Source organism: Crotalus tigris, unplaced genomic scaffold (assembly GCF_016545835.1).
Source record: "Crotalus tigris isolate CLP2741 ecotype Arizona unplaced genomic scaffold, ASM1654583v1 scf7180000017775.1145084777:2100578, whole genome shotgun sequence".
In the NCBI taxonomy this organism is placed as follows: domain Eukaryota; kingdom Metazoa; phylum Chordata; class Lepidosauria; order Squamata; family Viperidae; genus Crotalus; species Crotalus tigris.
In genome coordinates, this window is record NW_024096626.1 from 1,048,804 (window position 1) to 1,062,500 (window position 13,697).

A 13,697-nucleotide genomic window follows, 5' to 3' on the forward strand; every position below is an offset into this window, starting at 1 on the left:
GTCAAACATCAGCTCCCCTTCTCTTTATTCTCCTCCAGCCCTACACTCAAAAAGAACGCTGCAGCGGCTTGTCCTGATTATTGGCCAGTTTCTTTGTCAATTTGACTCAAAAAATATTCCGGCTCTGTCAGCCTGTCCTTCGCAACAATTGAGGTCTGGGAGAGTGCCCGGTGCTCTAGGTTGGCAGCTGCCCTCCTCACTGGATTGTATTGATCCCGCTTTTCCTTCCTACTCCCAGATCCTTGCAGTATTTCCTCTCGATTCACACGAAGTTCACGGTCCAATAGTGTCTTATTGGAATTTATTAGGCTTTTCTTGAAGACTCCTCCCTTCTTTATTGTGAATGGTCAAACGGCCAATCACTCGAGCTAAATTTCCTCCCTCCTCCGCATGATAGCCTGAAATCGCTCCGATGGGAGGGTTTTCATCGGCACCGATAGCGGCAACACAGACTTGCAGTTCAGAAAGTGGCCACACCTTCTTTCCGCTTCCTTCATGATCTGAGATTTGTGAGTGGTTGATAATGAGGTCAATTACGACAGGAGGCGGGACATTCTGCATCCGGAGGCCGGATGCTTTTTCTTGGCCCTGACTGGAGCGGCGGTCGGGCTAGACGTCAGGGTGATGGCGCCTCGGATGGGAGTGCTGTGGGTCGCTTCGGTGCTTTTGGCAGGTAAGGTTCCGAGCTTGTTTTCATCGGAACTGGAGGCGCGCCTCAAGGAAAGGTGGAGGCGGCGGGCCCGCGAAGCTCAGCCCGACCTAGTCGCCCTCCGGGCAAGGGAGAAAGCTAAAAGGCGAAAAGGTCAGCCGCCGGAGGTGGATGGAAACGGGGAAGGGCGAACGCGGTCGGAGAGCGTCCAGTCAGTCATGGGAACCGGTGAGAAGGCGAGGCGGGGCTGCAGCAATTTGAAGCGTCGCAGAGTGTTTAAGGTGGTGGCGAAAACTCGGAGACCGGTAGCCGAAGGAGATCGAAGGAGGTGTTGCCATCTCCAGAGTTGATGGCTGGAGATGATGGGAGTTGTAGTCCCTGCTGTAAGGCCAGACTAAGGAAGGTGGCTGCAGCAGGAATGTTATGGCGTCAAGAGATGTTATAGTGGGATTGCTTTGCAGGGGTAATATTGGTGTTCTACATTATGCAATTGTTGGGCAGATTTAGCGTTGAATTTAATTGTCAATAAATTGTTCTGTATGTCACTCTGGTGACTTTATTAACTTGTTTCAGATGAAAATAGATTCTGTTGCTTTGCCCTTAGCTGCTGCTGCTTCACGCATTTCTTTGAAACCATAGACTCTGTATCTGTTTCCCAGCTTCTGTGGCTACAGTTTTGAGGGTAAACAACTTGAGGGGAAAATTCCTGTATTAATACCCACCCATTGAGAGATAGCTCTCATTTTAAAAGCTATCAAATCAAACTGATTCTGATATATATAGCACTCTGAAATTATAAATACTGATAAAGATTTAAATTGTAACTTTTCCCAAAAATCAAGTTTTAAAAAATCTGAATTAAGATACAACTCAGAAAGCAAATACAGTTGTTTCTCTGTGTTGGATCAAGTTTGCCGGATCAATTGTGTTTATATTAAACTTAAATGTTTTAAGTTTACAGATTAAATGTGGATAACCCGTGATTACCTTTTCTGAACATTTAAACTAGTTTAGTAAACCAAAGGTTTTTTTAAGAGTGTAAGATGGGACTGGAACTCATGGTCTCCCAGTTTCTAGCCTAGTGCCTTAATCATTATAGCAAACTGTCTAATTTTTTATGGACACTCTGAAATGGATCCTTTGTCCTACATTTTTTTTTATTAAAAGTTTTATAAATTTTACAAAAGAAAAGAAAAAAAAAACAAAACAATACAAAGACAAAAAACATATACAAAGAAAAAAACTAAACATTACACAACAAACCCTCCCTTCCCCAACCTCCCCCAAACACCCCCCTTCTCCCCCCCCCAGCTTCCCAGAGCAGAATATAGGCTTAATTAAAAAACAATCAAAAAAATTATACTTTAAAATATATATGTATATATATAAAAATAAAAATTAAGAAAAAGCTATATAATATTTTTTAATATCCATTTTAAACTGTATAAATTTTATCCATTTATCCCAAACAGCAAGAAATTTCTCTTGCGTTTGTTGCTTTAAGAAAGCCGAAATCTTTGCCATTTCCGCCAAATGAGACACTTTAAGAAACCATTCCTGCAATGTAGGCAAAGATTCCTTCTTCCAATATTGTCCAACTAACAGCCTCGCGGCTGTAATCAAATTTAACATCAATATAACCTCCTTTGTGTCACAATCAGTAACTATACCCAACAAAAATAATTGCGGAGTAAATTTTACCCTCCTTTTAAAAATTCTCTGGATGTTCCACCATATCTTAATCCAAAATGCTTTTATCTCTCTACACGACCACCAAATATGATATGTCCTACATTACAAATTCAAATGACATACTAGTTAGCTAATATTTACTGATACTGTGCTGTTGGTGTAAATTAGTATTATAGAATCCTATGTGTTTATTGTCAATACCTATTCTGCTTAGATACAGCCTTGGGTGTAATTTTGACCTCCCTCCAAGGTTAACATGGTCAAAATAACAAGAACTAAATTATATCAACCGCAGGTTTGTGTATGGAGTAAACATGATTCTGAAGGTGGATCCATTTTACCTTTACAGTATGTTAACAGGAACAAGAAAAGTGAGGTTTGGGCCAAATCTTGCCCACTAAAGTGTGTAAATTAGCCTTTAAATTGCCAACATAGAAAACTAAACTTCTTCTTGAGCAAATATTACAAGATTCTCTATATTATGTCTATCCTAACCCATTTGTACTCTTTGCAGAGGATTAAAAGGGTTGTGGTCAATAGCATTTTCTAATGTACTCAAGGGAAATGCTTCAGAGTAAATCTGAGATAAATTATACTATTTAACGATGGATGCTTTTCTGAAATCCCTGATAACTGGTCATTCAGTACATTTACATATATGCTTGCGTTATGTTACTTTAGTACAGGTTTCAGGAACATCTTGTGTGTAGATTATTTAAAATCATAACATGTTTACTGTAACCAGAAATCTTATCTTTTCCTGTATCAGAATGTTTACATCTACACAGATATAAAATAAATACAATTTTTCCAGTAGGCATTGACTTATGACCACAATTGAGCCCCAAATTTCTATTGCTGAGACAATTGAGTTTTGCCCCGTTTTGTGACCTTTATTGCCACAGTTATTAAATGAATCACTGTACCGTAGTTGTTAAGTTAATAACACACTTGTAAAGTGTATCTGGCTTCCCCATTGACTTTGTCAGAAGGTTGCAAAAGGTTATGAAAGAGCTTGTTATTGGATTATGGATTACCCAATCACCATGTTGTTTCCTTAATACTTGGATTTTTGTAAAATTGGAAAATTAATAAAAGTTTTTTTTAAAAAAATAAGGTTGCAAAAGGTGACCAAATGACCCCAGGACACTGCAACCTTCATAAATATGAACCAATTGCCAAGCAGTCGAATTTTGATCACTTGACCATGGGGATGCTGCAATGGTTGTTAAGTGTGAAAAACAGTCATAAATCACTTTTTTCAGTTGCAACTTCAGATGGTCACTAAACAAATGTTTGTAAATTGAGGACTACCTGTACTGCCTTATATATTTGTGGAAATGACTTTATCATATTGTATTCTTATTTCAGTTGTTTCTGCCAATGAATTCAGTGTATTAAGAGCGCCTGAATCTGTTATATTTCGAGAAGGAAATTGGCCAATTCCTGGAGAACGGATCCCAGATGTGGCAGCCTTATCCATGGGCTTCTCTATTGAGGAAGTATGTGACTCATTACTGTACATCTCTTCAGCCACAGTATTCCTTACCATTTTAAAAAAAGTGTCGCAGATCTGTGTTCCGTCTGGGCCAGGGATAGGCAGCCTTGGCTCTTTTATGACTTGCGGACTTCAACTCCCAGAATTCCTGCTGGCTCAGGAATAAAAGAGCCACGGTTGCCTACCCCTGGTCTGGGCAATACATTTATAATTATGTCCAAAATAATGAATTGATGAATACTACTGCATCTGTTCTTTTCATTTAAATAGTGTCATGAATTCATTAATACATTTTCTAATGCCTCATATTAAGTTATATATAAATTCACATAAAACATTTTTTAACAAAATATAAAACCTTTTATAAAAGAAAAATTGCATTGTTACAGGATCTCTCTTGGCCTGGGTTAGCAGTAGGTGATCTTTTTCGGCGTCCACGAGCTACTGTTCTTGTTACTGTAACGGGGATAGACAAGCTGAGAATGCCTAAGAATGGAGTATCTTACCCAGTTGAAAATGTAAGTATATTATAGATTCCAGTGTCTATACTAGTAGCAAAACTTCCATATAGGAGAGCAGGGAAATATGGCTTTGGGACTGCATGCTTTTGTTATGAGTTGGTATACAGATACAGAATGTAAATTTTAGTAGTCACATAGAAGATACTGACTTTTTTTCATGGAACATTTGCAGTGTTTATTTCAATAAATTTATACAACAGTTTTTTCTAGAAGCTCTGTATGGAAATGATGTTGAGAACTTTTCCCTTTCTTTTTATATCATCAGGTGTAGCAGAAATGATTTTTTTTCTTGATCTTAATAACAAATATTTTTGCTTTCTTTTTCTTCCTAATTGAATAAACTATTTGTGTCCTGGGAGAAATATAGGAGATGTATGCCACTTATATATTGAAGTAAAAAATCAAACTGGCACATGGAAATATAATAAATTGAGGTTAGACAACCTAGGGCCTTCCAGGTGCTTTGCAGTTTTCAGAAACCTCAGCAAACCTACTCAATGGTGGGAGATAAGAACTGTAGTTCAGAACATTTGGAAAGTTCTCTATTGTCTAACACAGCAATAAATCAAAAGAAAAAAAGCTAGACAGGAGATTTATACAAGCTAAGGCCAATTTAAATAATAGATTTTTATTTGAGTAAAGTTTTACTTCCTTTAAAATTGGTATTTTTAGATTATAGAACAATAATTACTTCTTAAATGGAAAGATCCATTTACCGTTAGAAAGTAATGCTTCATAAAAACACTGGCTTATGTCATTTGGGCATGAGTTTTCTATAATTTGTATCCACTTTAATCTGAATGTTAGTACACCTTAATTTTTTTTACCTTATTTGAATATGCATTATTTCTCATTACTAGTTGTTCTTTAGTTTCATCAAAATAAGTTGCTTGAAGATTCTGAAATTTTCATTATTTCCTTTGAAAGAAATGTTTGGGTAATCTTAATAAAAAGATCGTAAGATAGCCCTAATGAAAATATAACTAATATTTACTCTCCTTACTTCAGATAATTACAACTTTATGCATTCTAGTGTTTAATGTAACCCATTATATTTTAGAACTACATGTTGATTTTGGAGAAAGCTAGTACTTACATGCAATTAAAAGTCTTCATAAATTTATTTCATGTTGATTTTTGTTTTCCTTGGGACAATACAGAAGCAATAATATATGATGAAAGTTGTTATTTTCCTGTTTTTTTACAGATTTCAATTTCAATTTACTAGTTTTCCTTTTATTTTAGGCAGTTCCCTTCAGCCTAGATGGGGTTGCAAATGCAATACATACTTTATTTTCTGAAGAAACGCCAGTAGTTGTCCAACTAGCTCCTAGTGAAGAAGTAAGTTCCATATTTTTTTTTACAAAAGCATCAGAAATTAAATTATGTCCTGTGCATGCTTCTAAGTAAATATTTTTCTTAGAAGTTTCAATATTGGGAAAGAGTTAGTTGAAGACTCTTATAACAATGCAATATTATAATGATTAAGAAAAAAGAAAAAAAAAGAAAGAAAAAAAATATCATAATTAACCTTTACCTCCATAACCTATAAAACAATTCTCTATAATATTTGATATTCATTCATAAAATAAATAAAACTTTTTAATTCCATACTTTTTCTGAATATAATCTATCCACCTTCCCCATACAGTAATATATCTTTCTTGTGTATGATCCTTTAAATAAGCAGAAATTTTTGCCATTTCTGCAAAACTAGATACTTTAAATATCCATTCTTCTAAAGTAGGCAAAGAATCTTTCTTCCAATATAAACCTACTAGTAACCTTGCTGCAGTTAATAAATTCAACATCAAAGTAGTTTCTTTTTCATTTAAGTCAACAAAAATACCAAGTAAAAATAGTTGAGGAGTAAACTTTATCTTTTTTCTAAAAATCTTTTGAATGTTCCACCAAATCATAATCCAAAAAGCCTTTACTTTTTTACAATTCCACCAAATATGAAAGTATGTCGCATCATTATTGCCACATCTCCAACATTTGGGCTGTATGTTGGAATACATACAAGATAATTTTTTAGGATCTAAATGCCATCTATAAAACATTTTATAAAAATTTTCTCTCAAATTTTGAGCTTGTGTAAATTTAACATTTCTTATCCAAATTATCTCCCATAAATCCAATGAGATCGGCTCCTGTATATTCTGAGCCCATTTAATCATACAATCTTTAACCAATTCTGTTTCCGAATCTAACTCTAATAAAACATTATATATTCTTTTTATATGAGCCGGACCTTCTTTTTTTTTTTCTAACCCTGTATTCTGCTCTGGGAAGTGAAGGGAGGGGGGGTGGGGGTGGGAGGGAGGGTAAGGGGGGGTTCTCTATTCTAAAATTTTATTGTATTTTTATAAATGATTGTATGTTTTAAAAAAATAAAAATTTTCAATTAAAAAAAAACAATGCAATATTATAATGCATAATTATGGTTCTTTCAGAGAGTTTATATGGTGGGAAAAGCAAATTCTGTATTCGAAGATCTTTCTGTCACACTGCGACAGCTTCGGAATAGACTTTTCCAGGATAATTCCATTCTTGCATCCCTTCCTGTCAACTCGTTAAGCAGAAACAATGAGGTAAGGCAAGACTCATTCAAATTGTCTTGCTTGACAATGATTTTAAATTGATGTTATGCAGTGCTGTTTTGTCAAATCTATATTCTAGGTAAGATCTGTTTCAGGACATGAAGTGTTTATAGTTTATTTCAGTTTTACATTAAGTGATTTGTTTGTTAAGAGAATGTATGGGTAATGTATGGATGGCATGCACCACCCAATATCAGAATTGGTTTTGAGTATTATAAATTGAAATGCTTTTTCAATTCACCTTTTTGTATGCGTGTTTGTTTTTATGTATACATGTTTATTTCATAGGTTGATCTCCTCCTCCTATCAGAATTGCAAGTTTTGCATGATATCACATGCTTGGTAAGCAAATTCTGCAAACAATATTCTACTACGTAGGTGACAACTGATAGATCTATTGTCAGAACCTAGACGTAAAAATTCTTCTCTTTTGTTCATGGCACAGTGCTAGGACCACCATGTTATTTCACTGATTATGTAATTCTTCAGCTGGTTTAGAACATCTTAAATTAGAACGAACAGAGAAGATATAGTTTGCTGGCTAAACTGGACTTCTTGATAAATTCCTGGAGAAGCGGAATATGGGATTAAAAGTATCAACGTGTGCCAGCACTTTCAATAAAATGGAATGTTGTGCTACCATGATTCTAGCTCTGCCCCTTTTGTATATAAAGGTATCTTTGACTTATGATCATTCCTTAAATGATGGTCTGAATGACCACCCGAAAAAGGGTGCTTTATGTTCTGTAAAGCACTTCTGACATGCCAAATGTACCCACCTCTCCCCCACAGTGATGTGACCATGATCTAGGTGTTTAGTAACCTGTGCTTATGACTGGTTGCCAAGCGCCTTGTGAACATGTGATTCCATTTGCAATATTCTTTACTGTATTTCCCAGAAAGTCAGTGGGGAAGCCAGCAGGGAATGTTGCAAGCTGCTTCCACCTGCTAAGAGGTCTCTCTCTTGTCTCTGGAAGCTATATAAAAAGATTGTGGCTTATGTTGTACCAGTGCACCTGTCATTAACACCAACCATCAACTTCCACCCCATGTAGATGCATCTATAGCCATGGTGGCGAACCTATGGCACGCGTGCTACAGGCGGCACACAGAGCCGTCTCTGGTGGCACGTGAGCCATTGCTGGCCCAAACTACTCCCTCCTCCTCACATGCGCAGTCTGGGAATTGGCAAGAGGCTATAAAGGGAGCAACTTTCGGTGGAAGCAGGCACGGAAAGTGAGGCAGCAGCCCTGTGCATCCCCATGCACGAGTGTGCCTCTGCCCTGCCAGGCAAGTGGAGGCGCAGCATCTTCGGCAGAAGAGCACAGGCGGGCAGCAGAAGGCACGAGGAGCCCCAATCCCAGCACAGCCCCTTCTCCCCCCCCGGAAGAGCTGCGGGGCTCAGGAGCCTCCCCCATGCCCCCCCACCCGCTGAGCAAGATGCCCTCCTGCCCACTGCCCCACCTGCCAGAGGAACATCGAGTTGGCCACGCCTACCATGTCCATGCCCACCCAGTCTACCATTTCCACCATAGCCACGCCCACCCAGCACCCGGCGATACATAAGTGGGATTTGGGTTGCAGTTTGGGCACTCGATCTCTAAAAGGTTTGCCACCACTGATCTATAGGATACAGATTCTAGGAAAAAATCCCTAAAATAGTTTAAAAGAAAATGTTGCTTTCTAAAATTGAAATGTCTACTTTTTACTTTGGCATCCTGTTAATGATTTTTACCTATATCGCTTTCCAAGCTTGCTAGACACAAACATCTGGCCAAGGACCATTCACCAGATCTATATTCTCTAGAGCTTTCTGGGTTGGAAGAAATAGGTAAAAGGTATGGGGAAGATTCACAGCAGTTCAAGGATGCTTCTCAGATTCTTGCTGACGCTCTGCAAAAGGTTAGTCGAACAAAAATGCTGCTAAATAATGTAACTTTTTCTTAACTTATAGAAACAGGTCTGAATAGATTATGCAGTGCTTTATTGTGGATAAAGATATAGTCTTAATTCATTCTTTAGTCATATATAGTGTTTATATGTTTAACAAACATTGAAATTATGAGAGATCCCTCTCCCCCCCCAAAAAAAAGACTACATTTCAAAGTTACTGCAGCAGACCTATGATAGTTTGCCCTTATGATCTACCACAAGGTTGCTGCAGGGCCCTCCCACCTCTCCCCAATCCCACCCTGCTGGAATCCTGCATTGGGCCTACTCCCCACATATCCATCATGTTCCACACTTACCTTCTGAAGTTCTCTGAACTTCATGTTATGGAAGGAGAGCAGGCCATGTGTCCCTGGGCTGTGCAGCAGCAATCCAAATGCATGCCTATTTGTGACCTCCAAGATCCCTTCCAACTCTTTCTATTATAATATTTGAGTTGTGTGCCTTTTCTCATTTGTATCTAATTTTAGCTGACAGATTCTGAATTTTGGGCTCTTTCAGTTTGCAGATGAGATGTACAACATTTATAGTGGGAATGCAGTGGTAGAAGTGGTGACTGTGAAGACTTTTGATACTCCCTTTGTCAGAAAATCCAGATCTATTCTACAATCCTCAGAGGTTATACAAACTTTTGCATTTCTTTTGATAGTTGGACAGTAAATCTTTATTTGAAAATTTCATGCATTTCAGTGGAAAACTAAACAGAAAAATGCAGAGTATTCATGATAGCCTGTTTATTTTGTGCTTTATTTTTTATTTTTTTAGCCCCTCGGTATATAAGTCTTGGAATAAAAAACAGTAGTTGTAAATACATTTGAGCATAGCCACTTGAGTCTCAGAGTAAAATAATGCAAGAGTTGAATAATTATTCAATTTGTCTGTCATTTCTATTTGGTATATTATACCATTTTTGTGACTTAATGATTTGACATAATAATCTACAGCATTTTTCTTTGAGCCTCAGAAATTAGGAAAATATCAATTTGATTTACTGAAATACTTTGTCGCTAGATTTCCAAATAACTTCTGTAAAGTTTAAAGCAAATTTAAAAATAATGGAAAATCACAGATTACTGATGAACCTATAAAATATATAATTGCATCTGTTATTTTCCAAACTTTTTGTTGGAATTTTTCATTAGGTGAAACATTCCCTTAATTCCATGAATTGCCCTGGCATGTAAAGATTGTTTGGGGTTTTTTATGTTGAAAATAGGCCTGAGCACTGGGTTAAATCCAACAGATTGGTGTTCCATAGTGGTAAATAACTGCATAAAGCCTGAATCTGGGTAGGAAAAACAATCAGATGCCTTGGAACATCGTCACTTAGCAGTGCACGTAAGAAAGAGCTAGGAGTCCTGGTCGTCCACCAGTTGAGTGTGAATAAGCAATGTGCTGCAATTGCTAAAAGGCCAATGCAGTCTCGGGCTGCATTTATAGAAACATTGCACCCAAATCACAGGAGGAAATAACATTTCTGTGCTGTTTAGACCAGACATTGATCTGTGTCTATTGAGGGACAGCTTGTTTTTTTAAAAGGGCCTGAACAAATTGGAGCAGGTTTAAGGGATATTGAGGGGTCTGGGAACTAGGCCACATGAGAAAATGGGTAGATTAAACTTTCAAATGGTAAGATTAAATGGAGATATGACTGTGATATGGCTATGAGGCTGTCCATTATATGAGGGGCAGACTGTTCTCTCTTAAAGAGGCAGGACAACGACCAAAAGGTTGACATTAAGAGAAATTAGATTAAGGCTGAACATTAGAATGAATTCCATAAGGGTAAAAGTTGCTATCCGCTGGAACAATCTACCTAAGCAGTTGCAGACTTCCTCCTTGAAAATTTTCATATGGGTGCTAGATAGCTACTGGTCAGGGATTTCTTAGCAGATTCCTAATTTGGATTAAGATGAAGATTTTTCCAACTGATACTCAATAACTTAATAGGAACAAATTTACACTGAATAAATTGCATGTTGTTTTACAATTAATCTAATAGAATATTCCTTGTGTATATTTACTCATTCTTTTGTTTTCTCCTTGTTATAGAGCAAGCCTGAAAATCCGTATAACATAGGATATGCATACAACTTTAACTATGCTGTTGTCTTCAATATAATTTTCTGGATCATGCTTGGACTGGCCATAGCTGTGATTGTTATCTCCTACAATCTGTGGAATATGGATCCAGGCTATGACAGCATCATTTATAGAATGACCAACCAGAAAATTAGAATGGATTAATGTTTAGATGCAAATCTAAGAGGAGAAATGCTTCTTCAGTATTTGGACAGCATTCAATATGGACTCTTCATAGTGTGAATATTTTTATGAAGTATACATTTGTGTTTTGTGAGGATATATTAAAAGATAATAGTGGGTGTGGCCAATGTGCAGAGTTGAAAATGAGCAGTACTACACAACCATGAGCTAATTCTAATTGAAATATATATTTATTCTATCTTGTGACTGTGCATTGTGCATTTTGTTTTAGGGAAGCTTCTTTATGTTGCTTATGACTAATAGTCTATCAGTTTTCTTACACTGGAAGTTTAGGATGTTTTCTTAAACTATGTTATAGATGAATAAAGTAATTCATGATGTAAATATTTCAAATGTTAGGATTTTAATCCTATTAAGCTTGATTATCCAATGTAAAAGTTTCTTTAAGCAGAGGTACCTTTTTAAAATACAACTTTGCTGTACATGTACGTATATGCACCCTAAATGTTTATTCAAAGTCACTATGTTTCTTAAAATAATGAAATTATCTGAAAGAAGAGAAATACACATTGGTGCAGCATCAGTATTAATAATTGTAGTAAGTCACTGGATTGAATCAGGTAGTCTCTGCTTTATGAGTAGTGAATTCTGATGAAAAATTATATACCATGTTCTTTTGTCACGTGATCAGTTAGCAAATGGTACATAGTGGCCTGTGTTCTATAGTTGACATATGTATTTCAGTTCTTGACATACGCGGGGGAAAAAAACAAAAAGGTTGATATTTGAGCGGAATGTTTTATTGGGCATCAAATGCTAGGTATAATCATAGCATTGAAGATGGTATAGGCTTTGACATCAAATAGAATCTCCTTGCAGTGCAAAATTAATATTAAAACAAATGTAATGGCTTGAGATGTTTGAAAGATTGTTATGATAACACTGCACAGATTCATTTACTATGAGGAACTAAATAGATGTTCTACTACAGAGAGTATATGGTAGTTAGCATAGAGGGTCAACAAACATTCCATTTGTAAATGTGAATGTGAAATTAAATTCTTTAATTTATGAGGTTTAGTGCATTGGTATACAACTGCTATAATAGGAATGTCTAACTTTCTTCTAAATCTTGTAGCTGGCACTATGAATATGCTAGGTCTTGGTTATTTATATTCTAGTTAAACAATGACAGTTGAATTTTCAGTGAATGTAAACACATATAGGTAAAAAAATTCCCCATACACACGACTGAAAATACTTGAAGTCTAGTTCCAGCAGGGACAATCTTTCCCACTGTAAAAACAGATTTTTGTTTTGTTTTGTTTAGGTATATGTTCAGAACGGTGAATGATTATTTCTTTTTGATGAAGCTGACCTCTTTTTTTTAAAAAAAAAAACAAATTTCTCACAATAATTGGAAGCATGAGAGGGTTAGTCTGCAGATCTGAAATTAATCTGAAGCTTGAGAAAATAAATATTTAATCTTAAACTGATGTGTTTAAACAAGTTCCAATTGGAAAACTGGTTAGTAATGGATTGATGTAATAGTACTACTGGTTTCTCTGTAGTAGTGTCAGTTTATAAATTGTTCAATATCGATATGAATAAAAAGATTTGTTAGAGGTGATGTCTATAGGTTCTAATAATTAACCTAGAGTGACAATGTAAAATTTTGAATGAGACTTGAATTAAAAAGTATATATTGAAGCCACATGTTAAATGAGTAATTTCATCACTAATAGAATTGATCAATAAGTTAATATTGGCTTTGGATATGACAAAACATCTGCCTTAAAGCTCTGAGCACAAACAACTATTTAGTTGTATTACTGCAACAACTGAGAGAAGATTAGTTTCCCCTAATACTGTTGGCACATCTGACACCAAAATATTATCAAACTTGGGTTAAATTGTAAAGGAATGTCTGAAAGAACAAAATGTACTCATTCATATTCAAGAACTTTAGTTTTACAGTTGAAGTTTGAAGAACTTAATCAAATATTGCTCCCCCAAATCTTAATCCTATATTGTAATAGAATCTTTTGAAATGTTTGCTTCTACTTGTGACTTTGGAATAATCGTGCATGCATTATGGGATGTTTAATTTTAAAATTTCTGAATTATTATGTGATCTTTTATAGCACATCTATTGGTAGCATAATGAATAAGATCTTTTTAAAAAAAATATGCTCTTCTATATTCATACCCAGGCAATCTTAAAGTAAAGGTATATCATTTATTTTATCCAATACTAAAATCCTTTTTCTCAGTCCTTTGGGAAAAAGTGCTGCTTAGTTCAAGAGGGTTTGTTTCTATATAAGTGTAGAGAGAACTACAACACTTTACCTACTAGATACTACTTTTAGTTTCAATAGATCATTTGGAAAACAAAGAGAAATATATGCAATTACTGAGCCTATTGTTAACTTGTTTGTTTAAGTTTATTGGCTGTCCAACTGCAACGGGCCCTTGGTTTCTTTGGGTTCAGAATAAATACTCTCAGTGGCTAAATAAAAAAGCCATGTTCTCTATACAAACAGACTGCCGTCCTCTAT

General features: G+C 36.0%; 1 protein-coding gene across 1 annotated transcript; it reads left to right on the top strand.

Annotated features, from left to right (window-relative positions):
• The first annotated feature begins 520 nt into the window (after positions 1-520).
• ATP6AP2 (ATPase H+ transporting accessory protein 2) lies at positions 521-12,853 on the top strand. Its single transcript, XM_039342170.1, has 9 exons — positions 521-673; positions 3,713-3,843; positions 4,229-4,357; positions 5,606-5,701; positions 6,817-6,954; positions 7,252-7,305; positions 8,716-8,865; positions 9,415-9,531; positions 10,966-12,853. Exons 1-9 carry the CDS (start codon positions 625-627, stop codon positions 11,158-11,160), a joined length of 1,059 nt encoding a protein of 352 aa, XP_039198104.1. The 5' UTR covers positions 521-624; the 3' UTR covers positions 11,161-12,853.
• Positions 12,854-13,697: the final 844 nt, after the last annotated feature.

What these genes read in the sequence shown, in the direction of transcription:
- ATP6AP2 (XM_039342170.1), top strand. Translation starts at nt 625, where the DNA reads ATGGCGCCTCGGATGGGAGTGCTGTGGGTCGCTTCGGTGCTTTTGGCA. An exon ending in AACTAGCTCCTAGTGAAGAA is followed by an intron (nt 5,702 to 6,816) that starts GTAAGTTCCATA and finishes TGGTTCTTTCAG; the next exon opens with AGAGTTTATATGGTGGGAAA. An exon ending in TGCATGATATCACATGCTTG is followed by an intron (nt 7,306 to 8,715) that starts GTAAGCAAATTC and finishes TCGCTTTCCAAG; the next exon opens with CTTGCTAGACACAAACATCT.